We start from the raw sequence: 12633 nt of genomic DNA, 5'->3' as shown, positions 1-12633 counted from the left end.
TTTAGTCACATTTAAAGCTGGTTCCAGTTTCTGAAATGTTAAGATTGTTGATTTTCTTGATCATATATGACTGTAAACTTAATGTGTTTAAGGTTTGAACTTTTAAAATGTAACAAAAAACTGAATCCCGTTTTTGATATATTATTATTATTATTATTATTATTATTATTATTATTATTATTATTGTATCTAGAGTGATGACATTTAATGTCATTTTTCAGATGAAAAGTTTGATCACACTCGATCATTTATACATTTAAATACAGACACTAAATAACACAGGCCTGTATATTGTGGAGGATAGACGTGTTTCTTTGCCCTGAGCTGTGTCTGGCAGGCAGAGCGTCTCCACAAAGCTGATGCTTCTGATTTGGAGAAAATGAGCTGAGGGAGACACCTGGTGGACAAACACAGACATGACAGGAAGAAAGACTAAAGTGCAGAGTGGAGACAAACAGCTGGAAATACTTGTTGGAAAGGATTGTCATGCTTCAGAAAAACACACAGCACACACTCTAACAGTCCTTTATTTGCACTGAAGGAGACACGTGAAGAAACCAAATCACACAATAATGAAGTGAACACATTCATAGTCAGTGTTCAAGATGATCGATAGAAATGAAAATCATGGAGCATTCATACATTTTTATGTCTGTGTCACAGAAACTGTTCAGCTATTCTCTGTTTATTAGTCTATTTATCAGGAACCTCTGTTGATTTTACATGTAAACGATTTTTCTTCTATCACTGAACCTTTTAAGGGTTTTCTCATAGTAGTTTTGGGGAGTTTTTAATTAGATTTACAGTTTCAGAATAACTTTGTGATGTCAGATTAGAAAGTCTGTGTCCAACCCTGGTGTTTGATCAGATGTTTGATCCCTGCAGGGTTGGATTTTTTTATATGAATGATGAATTTGTTGTATTTGATTTGAGTTAGAATTTTACTGATGGATGATTCGTTGTAAAGTGGATCTACCAACAGTTTATTTCGTTGAACAAAGGTTTTTTATACTAAAATGAGGCAGATGTGCTTCCAAGATTTATTATTCAGAAAGGGAAAAGCAACTTTAAAAAAAAACTTCACATTCAACCATACAGGGAAGAGGAGTTCAGGACTGCGGCTTACCAGCAGGTGAGAATGGTCGACACAAGGGGAAGACGGATCCATCAAATAAATAAATAAATAAAAAATAGATCAACTCAATTTTGAACGTGCACTCAATCATGAAGGGAATCCGGTCCTGGATCAGTTCGGGGTGCTACTGAAACAGGGAAGAATGATTAGATGATGTTAGCCGGCTGACAAAAGCAGCATTCACTGACACCACAACCCTGAACCCGCTGCTCCTCCCCTGCAGCCACAAACCACACCCCGCCACAAATACCTCAAACTTTACATGAGCAAAATCGTGCAACAACAACGCATTAACCTCACAACTTTTCAAGACACACAAAATTAAACAATGCTTCATCAAATAAAAGCAATACACAATTAACCCCACCTCAAACAGCTACACACACACTCACTTTAAATTATTAAGGCTCCATTTAAGACATCGAACATGGTCACTGCTCAAGTGACAGAACTGCACAAAACCACACTAAATGCAGAGGACACAAACCAATGCACACAGCAGCAAAAAGAACTACAGCAACACAACCGAGAACAAACGAGAAGCACAAAACAGGAAAACTAACTGAGAACAAAACAGCAGGATATCCCTCAGCAGCAGCTACAATATCTTCAGACTGACAAACTGCATTTAGCAGAACAACAATTTAAATTCAAAGAACAGGAAACTGCAGTTTATACAAACCGGGTCCACTAAACTCCTCCACCTGAACAGGAGAGGAGCGCTGAACCGGTGTTTGTCAAAACATCAGACATTGTCAGATTGGCTGAAAACGGCGTTCACGCCGCCGTCGCTCCAGTACAGCTGAGCAGACTGCAACCGTGGGAAAGAGTGACTGTGTTTCACACGCTCAGCTCGAGCTTTCTGATCCTGAACTTCATGACAGATCTACCACTGTGAGTAACACTGTTTCGTCTTCCGTGGACTCTGTATCTCCTAAACCAGATAACTCTGTTACTGTGTGTTTGAACTCTACAGACATTATTCAGAGTGACACCTCGGTGTCAAGTTATTCACCGGTTGTCCTCGTTAGTGATCTTTGTGTTCCTAAGCCGTCAGACTCTGGTAATGCTCGCAGTGTTTTCTCTGAATTAGCCAATAAGGATTTTCCAGCTGTTGAGCTGAACAAAGGACTGTTATTCCACCCCAGACTCACCTACACGCTGTTACTGGCACTGTATCCCCGCTGGACTGTTTTACTCCTCAGCCTGTTAATTCTGAGGTTTCCCAGCCTGAGCCCAGCCACACACCATCAACAGTTGTAAATAAAACAGTGCGTGCTGAGGAGCACAAACAGTCGAAGACTTTGTGTTCTGCAGCCGATGCTCCTTCTAATGACTGGTTTGTGTTCCAACCTGTTTTGTCTTTTCACATTTCCGGTGTTGCCCAGCCAGCCCTGGACACAGTAAAACTTCTGCATCTGAGACTTCCTGTGTTGGTCCGACAGTTTCCCAGTCTGTGATCTTTTCTGCGCCTCAGCTGGTAAACGTAAATGGTAACAGAGTGCAACCTGCCATAGTCTAACTCAAGGGCCATGTCTGTGTTCTCCCACAGAAAATGATCCTACATGAACAACATGCTGCTTCAGACACTGATCCTCCCGGTGGAAGTGCACCTTCTTTTTCCTCCTTTTTAAGATTTTTAATGTTTGTTTAAATTCAAAATCAACGGCTAAAAAATATATGAACACCAGATAATAAAAAAGTGAATGGTTCAGTCTCATGTGTGCTGTAGTGAGACATTAAACTTGAGTAAAACTATGCAGTTATGAAACGTAACTTTAATCGGAGCCAAAGCGATTTGCTTAGTTGGAAATACATTTACTGCTCATTTAGAACAAATGACTGTCTCAGCAAACGAGGACACAATCACACAGCCCACTGTCTTTGTTAGATGCGTGCCTCTTTCAGCAAAGTTCACAAACTCCCTCCAACACAACGTCCGGCCCACTGTGCGGCTCCACCAATGAGATCCGAGGGCCCGCGCAGTGGTATTAGCATACAGCCTGTATAAAGAGCGCTGCTCTCGGTCACTGAGCTCATTCGTTGCTATAAAGTGTCGAAGAGAGGAAATGCCTGAACCCGCCAAGTCCGCGCCCAAGAAGGGCTCCAAGAAAGCCGTGACCAAGACCGCCGGTAAGGGCGGCAAGAAGAAGAGAAAGACCAGGAAGGAGAGCTACGCCATCTACGTGTACAAGGTGCTGAAGCAGGTCCACCCCGACACTGGGATCTCCTCCAAAGCCATGAGCATCATGAACTCGTTTGTCAACGACATCTTCGAGCGCATCGCTGCAGAGGCATCTCGCCTGGCGCACTACAACAAACGCTCCACAATCACCTCCAGAGAGATCCAGACCGCAGTGCGCCTGCTCCTCCCCGGTGAGCTGGCAAAGCACGCCGTGTCTGAGGGCACCAAGGCCGTCACCAAGTACACGAGCTCCAAATAGACTGGCTATCAGACGTCAACACAACGGCTCTTTTCAGAGCCACACACTTTTTACTAACGAGTACATTTCCCATTGTACAACATACAGTTACTATGTTGCCAACTACTGAACTTGAATCGCGGATGTGCACTTGTGTGTCACTGCGTTGTCTTAATCAGCTGCAGTGACCGACTAAAATGTATTCCTGCTTTTTAAATTGTGGAGAGACAAACGCAGAATTAACACTACTTAGTATCTGACAGTTCCAAGCATACTACTTTTATTCCTCATATGCGAAGTTGCAGCTTCCTATTGCACGGTTTTGTGTCTATATTCTTTTAGTCGTATATCTAGTGAAAGATAGATGACGCTTCATGAAGCACTGAGGCTTTTCATCCAGTGCAAAGCGTCTTGAAGCTTCATTTACTCTAGTAGGCATCTACTGGACATAAAAATATTAGTCTACATGAATTTGAAGAGTGTGGCATTCTGCACACAACCTGTTAACAAAACGAGTGTGTGTAAAACATGTATATTATTGTGATGACAGTATACTTGGTATATTTATACTGGAAGAATGGAAAATGATTATTTGGAAATGATCATTTACTGTGGGGTGTGGACAGTGGTTGTGCTTTTGTAGCGTTGAGGTATGGACAGTGATTAGTGTTTAGGGAACACATTGTTTTTTATTTAAAAAAACAGTTTCTCCAGTGGCAGGTTGTAGGCAATTTCCCTTTTTTTTTTTTTTTTTTTTTTTTTTTTGGACAATATTTCCCCTGCTTTTGAAAACACTCACTCACAGGGCACAGATGAGGCAGGGTACAAAGGTATGTCAGTGCTAACTTATATAAGTGAGGACAGACATATTTTTGTCTCTCCCAGTATTTAAGGGGGTCCTCCAGCCTTCCAGTATTTGGCTCCATGTACCGTTGGACCTCAATATTTGCATCTGCTGTCACATTTTGTCTGTCTGCCTGACACTCTCATCCAGGCGATGCCACAGGTTGTTACCTAAACAATATGGAGAGTTTTATGTGATACTAACAATCCAATTTCATTTATATAGCGCCAAATCACAACAACAGTCGCCTCAAGGCGCTTTATATTGTACAGTAGATCGTACAATAATAGATACAGAGGAAAACCCAACAATCAGTTTATATAACTGCGACTCAAATGCAATAACAATAGCACCGTGGGAAACAGCCTCAACAGTTTGTGACGTTGATGGTGGTGGTGCGGAGGAAGAGGTGGTGGAGGCCCTCATTACGGAAGCACATTCTGTTTTCAGTCTTTTTTCTGCTTCGCTAACTCTTGCAGGGTTGAGAAACCTAAGTTTTCTGAACCTTGGGTCCAGCAGTGTCGCAAGGAACAGAATGCTCATGGTTTGTATTTTATTCAAATTCTCTCTCAATAGCATCCTCAGCTTCTGAGCCAGAGAAGACCAAATGGATGGTAATTTTTCCATTTTTTCATTGAGGCAATGATCCAGCATAGTGAGCAAAGGTATGACCTTTGACCCAGACACCCTTTTTTCCTGAGAGAGCTCAGTGGTTGTATCGTTAAATGGTGCTAGGACAACCAGACACTCGGAAATTATACCAAATTCCTCAGATGAAACAGGTGGGATGTCTGTTGTGAGACTTGCCAAAGCAGCACCCACTGGCTCCCTTTGCTCAAACAGTCTTTGCAGCATATTATAAGTGCTGTTCCAGCGGGTTTCCACCTCCTGTATTAGTTTGAGTTGAGGCTTCCTTAGTTGTTCCTGCACCACTGAAAGCCTCTCCTTACAAAATGCAATTAAAAAAGCATACATTAGATTGTCAAGGGAGCAGAACTATACACTTAAGTAGCATTAAAGAAACTGTAATTAAGCCACTTAAGAACTTACCTTTGCAGGGGTACTGCTCCTGAACTATCCCACGATCTTCCTGGACTTGGCTCGGATGTCAGAGAGCTCAGGGGTCTGGTCAAGGGCCTTCTTCACCACTAAGTTCAGGGTGTGAGCTATGCCTATGGCATGTTTGAGTCGTAGTTCCCTTCCACAAGCCCCCATATTGGCAGCCCCATCTGTTACTAGGCATGTGACTTTGTCAGTAATTGCCCATTCTGCCATGAGTGAGCCTTTCAATTGTGCAATGTTTTCTGCAGTGTGTGCATTAGGAAAATACTGCACTCCTAAAACAGTGTTTAATGTGCTGGACTCATCAACAAAATGGCAGGTGACTGCAAGATAGGCCTCTGTGTTGTGCCTTAGCTTTCTCCTTCATCTTCTGGTACCTGGCCTCCACCATGACTTTCAGGGCCTAAAGGAAAGAAAAAAACATTTTGTTTAAAAGTACGACGTGGCTGTGAAGCAGTGTGTAGTGTAGCTACACACTTAGGCTTTGAGGTTCAGTCCTGCCTGTTCACATTTTATTCCATAAAAACTAGATTTTCACTGCTGTTATGACCTTTTTAGTGGGGAGAACATAGCTAGGATTTAATGATTTAACAAATATTTTAAATCCTTTGTCCTCCACAATGCTAAATGGCTGGGAGTCCTCAATCACCATGCTAACCAGGTCTTCATCTATGAGATTGTTCTCCTGAGGAAAGACAATAAAACAAAGCACAGATATAAATATCACACACGTAACTTATTGCACTTGTATAATATTGTTATATCATTTAGTTACATTACTGCATGCTATATTATCATGGCATTTGATGGCTCACTGGTCTTGCTCCACAATCGGTGTTCCCCTTATTCTCATGCAAAGCTCTGTAGTGCCTAAGCATGGATGATGTGTTGTTGTTATATCCCAGCTCCCTGGCACATAGCAAACACTTCACCTTGTACAAAAGTAAAGACAGCTTAACATAAATTGTATTGCACCATCAGTATTATGAAAATACATCTTCTGTAGAAATTTACATACCTTGTTGGGAGGAATAAGATCAAAAAGTTCCCACACAGGGGAGGACATCATCCTCTTCTTAGCTGGCTCCATTCTCTCCTGACTTTCTCTCCTCACTCTCATAAACCTCCAAACTGTCTCCAAACACTCACTAACCGCAACTCTCCATCAAACACCCACATTTTGAATGAAGTCAGAGGGGTTTCTATCGCTGCCATATCTCGCGGCAAAGTTCGAACCACTTCCTGAAACAGTCACGTGGTACAGCCGGGCAGCGAGGCTTCGGACGTCATCATTTTCAGCTCCTCCCATAAATGAAGCAAGCCTCGATACGCACATCGCGGAAACGCCCCCTCCATTACTCGACACAAGCTTTGAAGCCTCGATACAGAACGTCACATCACTAGTAAATCTATTCGTTTTGTTGTAGTTTCTCCATATATGCAATTTTTGTGGTCCTGTGTCTGTCTTACTTCACTGTGTACTGTACAGCACATGGTGCAGACAAACCCACCTGACTTGATGATGTGCACTTTAACTTTATAAACACACAACTAGACTAACTATAATACAAAGGGCTCGTTTGTTGGACTATTAGAGGGCAAAAAATTGGCAACTAGATGCCAAAATGTATACTAAAAAAGAATTGGTATCATTACTTTAGTTTATTTTTTGCAAGATGGAGGAGTTGTACAGGACGTCGGTAGGAATGATTTTGTGTGGTGTTCAGAGGTGAATTTTGGTTCTCAGTCTCTCACTAAACCCACTCCTGTGGTCAGCACATGATGGAGTGGGTCAGAGGTATTGTTCAGCATTTTACTTATCTTGGACAGAAAATTGTGGTTACACATTTCTCAGTAGGTGGAGGAATCACAGAATCCTCCAGAAAAAAGAGCAGAGATATACTGGGCATAACTAAAGACAATCTACTAGATTAAACTGAGGTCGCTATCCAGGATATGAGATAAGCTTTATTAGTCCCAGAGCTGGGAAATTCACCAACATGGGCAGAGCAGGTTAAAATAAATAACAAATAATAACATTATATTACAACAATAATAAAAAAAAAATAGACAATGATATAATAATGTTTGACTAGTAGCAACAAAAACACAGTGAGATGGCTGGATGTTTTTATCAGGTATTGAGTATTACACATTGAGATACTCAGTTTGTGGATGTGTGTATTCACGTGTTCATTCACTGCTGTTGTTTATTGTAGAGTCAGTAACTGTAGAAGGAAACTGAGTCAATGCAGACTAAGAGATCAGAGCCAAAGTGTGAAAGCGAGCTGCTGTAAGGTCACTAATGAAGCTTCTGATGTACAACAATGAGTGAAACTGTGCTTTGGTTAGAAGTGAGCAGCTGTCGCACAGGTCTCGCTGCTCCGTGGGCCTGCAGCAGCATCGGTGTGTTTGCTGGGAACTCGCAGCATCACTTTGTCCCACAGCTGCGCTCACCAGATGCTGCTTTTAACTCGGAGTGCGTGAACAAACATGTGTATCAGCTGGAAAAGGCTTTTTACGGAGCTCTGCTGCGGCTCCATCGGTTTTAGCAGAGAAAAGAGTGCAAGAAGCCGCCGAGCAGCGCTGAGCTCCGCACCGAGTCGCTGAGCTTTGGAAGCTCCACGAGCAGAGAGCAGAGAGCACGAGAGCCCGACACGAGGCCTGCACGAGGAGACACGAGCCCGCTGTGGACGGCTCCACTGTCGACCTGCAGTGCTGCTCACACACTCACTTTGAGCTCTTTGATCCCGAGACACGAAACACAAAATGAAGCTTTGCGGGGCACGCGAGAGCTGCGCGCGCTGCCTTCACTCTCCACGGTTCTCATGGTGCGTTTAAGTGCAGCGTGGCGCTTCCGACTTGCCATCACTGTATCGTGGATCTTGTTCAGACACGAAAGAGGAAAATGTCCGAGGAAGCTCCCGCACCTGCTGCCGTCCCGGCCAAGGCGGCCAAGAAGAAGAAGACGACGGCTTCCAAGCCCAAGAAGGTCGGCCCCAGCGTGGGCGAGCTGATTGTGAAAGCCGTGGCCGCTTCCAAGGAGCGCAGCGGCGTGTCGGCAGCCGCGCTCAAGAAGGCTCTGGCTGCCGGAGGCTACGATGTTGACAAGAACAAGGCCCGCGTCAAGACCGCCATCAAGAGCCTGGTGGCGAAGGGCACTCTGGTGCAGACTAAGGGCACCGGCGCCTCCGGATCCTTCAAGATGAACAAGAAGGTTACTGAGAGCAAAGCCAAGAAGCCCGCAAAGAAAGCCGCTCCTAAAGCCAAGAAGCCCGCCGCGGCCAAAGCCAAGAAACCGGCAGCAGCTGCTAAGAAGTCGCCCAAGAAGGCAGCAGCTAAGAAGCCCGCAGCCGCTAAGAAGTCGCCCAAGAAGGCCAAGAAGCCCGCAGCGGCGGCCAAGAAAGCGCCAAAAAGCCCCAAGAAGGCGGCAAAGAGCACCAAGAAGGTGCTCAAGAAGGCTCCCGCAGCAAAGAAGGCCGCCAAGCCCAAAGTCAAGAAGGCGGCCACAGCAGCCAAGAAGAAGTGAGCTGACACCACTCTCACACTCAACAACGGCTCTTCTCAGAGCCACCACAGCAACACACAAGAGCTCCTTCCTCTCACTCACTCACCACTCTGTCATTCACAATAATGTCCTTATTATTAAAGCACACACTCCCCCCATTTTACTCATTACAATTACAACTTGGATTACTATCATGGTGCACATTAGTGCTGTCTAAGCAAGTCTACAACTCCAGAAGAAGACCAGAATACAACTATTAACAGCTCAATATTTACAATCAGACCTTCGTAATACAAGCCATCACACCATTTCTCATTTTTCTATGAGACGCTATCATGCAAGAAATGCATCTTTAAAAGTTATCACCTACATCTTAAAATATTTTATTAACAAAAATCAACAAATGTGACTGAAAATATTACATTTATAGATGCATGTTATATATATATATATATATATATATATATGAGATGTGTGTCCCTTCTATTTTATTTTTTGAAAGCCTACACTGGCTGTTGTACACTGAATATTTTAATGATACCTATCCAATATAATCCACTTGAAATGCTCTAATCTACAACCTTTACACACACATTTTACTCCAAGATGAGACCGTACTGCTATTTATTTTACCATGGAGTTCTGTAGCGTGAAAGATGAGGCCAATTCAGTTATTTCAAAATAGTGTTGAGTTTACTTCTTGCCCTCACCGATTGAGAACATCCACTGTAGTCCTGTAGTCCTTAAAACAGGGGTTGCCAAGGTCATTCTAACAAAACCCACAAATCATTTCCTGTTCTAGTCTCCAGTTGCCCCCTATTATCTAAGCAAACCTAAACTCATTCTATTCTTAGAATAGTTGTTTTACTCTACTCACAATAGACACAAAAACGTAAGCGTAGATGTAAGTGACTTTGGAAAATGTCCCAAATTTAGCAGCAGTGCTGCTGAACATGTTGTTAACAGCTCCACATTTTCCTCCCTCTGTACCTGGATAGTTCCTGCAGCACCAAAGAACTCCACCTGTCCATCTCCCCCTCATTATGTTATGATTTCCTATTGTGTTTGACAAGGTTTGATCTTGCCACATGATGAACCACGTGTGGTCTTTTTCCATGACCTTAGTTTATGATAAAAGTAGATCTGGAGTGAAGCTAATCATTAATGCTATTACAGTCGTAGTTAACAGATCACTAATAACAAGCTTCAGATTGACACCAAAGTATTAAGATACGAGAACACAGATTGGACAAAGCATGAGACTTTATATGGTGAGGGAGACTGCAAGCTTTTTTCCTTTAGTTTTCAATTTTGGAGCTTTTGTTAAATTTCCATTTGTATTCTAGTCTGATGACAAAAGCAGAAGAAACCACTCTGCTTAGTAGTCAATGGTTTCTAAAGGTGCATTTAAGTCCCTCACTTTGAGACATGACATGAATTAATGTACATTTGAAAATAAATCAAGATGCATAATCTACATTTCCCTGTACACAAGTTGTTACAGACACAGTAAGAGACAGAAGGATGTTTGCTTCAAGAGAAGTGTTTGGCTCTTAAAAGAGCCTTTGTTTTTGTTGAAGCCAAACGGTTTGCGTTTACTTGGCCTTGGCGGGCTTCTCGGTCTTCTTGGGCAGCAGCACAGCCTGGATGTTGGGCAGCACACCACCCTGAGCGATGGTGACTCCCCCCAGGAGCTTGTTGAGCTCCTCGTCGTTGCGCACAGCCAGCTGCAGATGACGTGGGATGATACGAGTCTTCTTGTTGTCGCGGGCTGCGTTGCCAGCCAGCTCCAGGATCTCAGCGGTCAGGTACTCAAGCACAGCTGCCAGGTAAACGGGGGCGCCGGCTCCCACACGCTCCGCATAGTTGCCTTTGCGCAGCAGTCTGTGGACACGACCCACGGGGAACTGAAGCCCGGCACGGGATGAGCGGGTCTTAGCCTTAGCTCTGGCTTTGCCTCCGGTTTTGCCGCGACCACTCATTTTTACAGGTACTTCTTTTCGTAGTATCAAGACTAAGAAGAAATGTGGTCCGATCAGCTCAAAGCTTCGCTTATATTTCCGCAGAGCGCGGGCATTTTCGTCACGCACCAATCGCAGAGAGGCTTGCGGCAGCGCGCACATCAATGCACTTTTCTCCAATGAGCAGCACACACCGAGGCGGGGCCATGCTCCACGTGGAGCCTCTCACCAATCACGAGCCGGAGCGGCACCGCGTCACAGCCAGTCACACACTTTAAGAGCAGCGAGTCTCGCCTGTTTACTACATTTTCAACTCTTATCACAGGGAAAGAAAACTGAGAAAAAATGGCAAGAACCAAGCAGACCGCTCGCAAGTCTACCGGCGGCAAAGCCCCCAGGAAGCAGCTGGCCACCAAGGCTGCTCGTAAGAGCGCCCCGGCCACCGGAGGCGTCAAGAAGCCTCACCGTTATAGGCCCGGTACCGTGGCTCTGCGAGAGATCCGCCGTTACCAGAAATCCACCGAGCTGCTCATCCGCAAGCTGCCCTTCCAGCGCCTGGTCCGCGAGATCGCTCAGGACTTCAAGACCGACCTGCGCTTCCAGAGCTCTGCCGTCATGGCTCTGCAGGAGGCCAGCGAGGCTTACCTGGTCGGACTCTTCGAGGACACTAACCTGTGCGCCATCCACGCCAAAAGGGTCACCATCATGCCCAAAGACATACAGCTGGCTCGCCGCATCCGCGGAGAGAGAGCTTAAGCTGTACGCTCTCATAGCAACAACGGCTCTTTTAAGAGCCACCTCACTCAAACCAAGAGCTCGCTTCTTTATTAGTATTATTAGTACTGTTTTTATGATATAGATCTAATGCTCACACTTCAATCTTCATGTTGTTTCTATACCAGAAATTACAGTTGGGATCAATATGGAATTCATGGATTTCATTTACAGAATTTCCTCACTCACTATGGTCAATGTGATTGGCTGTGCCTTTCAGTGAGCTCTGTTTACGTCTTACGTGATGCATTCTCAATCATCCAGGAAAGTAAATCTCCAAAAAGTTGATTCTGTTCATAGATGTAAAACAAATATGCCAGCTGTTTATCTCAGTTAATGAGAGGAGCAGGCATGTGTTTGGCTCCTTCACATAGTGGACATTGAGTTGTGTGGGCATCAGTAGTCCATGTCTGTTGCTGTAACAGTAGTTCATGCTTAGAATAACAAATCCCAGCTCACAAATCCCAGCTCACAATAGTGCCTAAAATTTTGCATCATTTTGCTGAAAGATTTTTTACTTTGTGGTAATCTTAGATGGACATAAGCCACCAGGTCATTCAGTGTTCCCTTAGTGCTAATGTGTAAGACATGTTGGTGCACTATAACTGAAGTAATGTTAAGTCCTTACAGTCATGACAATAAAAGAATATGACTTTATTTCAAGCTTCTTTTTTTTTTTTTTTTTTTTTTTTTTTTTTTTGTATGATAACTGATTTATATGGAATTTGGCTGCATTAAACTAAAGTCTAAAATTTAACATTAAGTAATTCACATATAAAACTTTGAATTGTAATTTTAAATGGTTTAAAAGCACGTAGAATAGCATATGTAGGCAAGTATATTTCTTCTTTTTTTTTTTTAATCAAGAAACGAAGACAAAAGCGGGGCAGGGTTCGGTGGTTGAATCTTCCGTCCCCACCAATGGC

General features: G+C 43.7%; 3 protein-coding genes and 1 pseudogene across 3 annotated transcripts; 3 read left to right on the top strand and 1 right to left on the bottom strand.

Moving 5' to 3' along the window:
• Nucleotides 1-3198: 3198 nt before the first annotated feature.
• On the top strand, nucleotides 3199-3579 carry LOC148103880 (histone H2B 1/2). The gene has a single exon (XM_087834800.1). It carries the CDS (start codon nucleotides 3205-3207, stop codon nucleotides 3577-3579), a length of 375 nt encoding a protein of 124 aa, XP_087690926.1. The 5' UTR covers nucleotides 3199-3204.
• Nucleotides 3580-8328: 4749 nt separating this feature from the next.
• On the top strand, nucleotides 8329-8993 carry LOC148103879 (histone H1 pseudogene; annotated as a pseudogene).
• Nucleotides 8994-10461: 1468 nt separating this feature from the next.
• On the bottom strand, nucleotides 10462-10976 carry LOC148103878 (histone H2A). Its single transcript, XM_087834776.1, has one exon. The coding sequence runs from the start codon at nucleotides 10952-10954 to the stop codon at nucleotides 10568-10570; it is 387 nt and encodes a 128-aa protein (XP_087690902.1). The 5' UTR covers nucleotides 10955-10976; the 3' UTR covers nucleotides 10462-10567.
• A 223-nt stretch (nucleotides 10977-11199) lies between these two features.
• Nucleotides 11200-11704, top strand: LOC148103877 (histone H3). Its single transcript, XM_087834752.1, has one exon. The coding sequence runs from the start codon at nucleotides 11279-11281 to the stop codon at nucleotides 11687-11689; it is 411 nt and encodes a 136-aa protein (XP_087690878.1). The 5' UTR covers nucleotides 11200-11278; the 3' UTR covers nucleotides 11690-11704.
• The last annotated feature ends 929 nt before the right edge of the window (nucleotides 11705-12633 follow it).

The sequence above is a fragment of the Neolamprologus brichardi genome, chromosome 3 (assembly GCF_056152115.1).
Source record: "Neolamprologus brichardi isolate AB-2024 chromosome 3, ASM5615211v1, whole genome shotgun sequence".
Lineage (NCBI taxonomy): Eukaryota > Metazoa > Chordata > Actinopteri > Cichliformes > Cichlidae > Neolamprologus > Neolamprologus brichardi.
The sequence above is the reverse complement of the archived record's forward strand: the minus strand, read 5'-3'. Positions and strand labels throughout refer to the sequence as shown.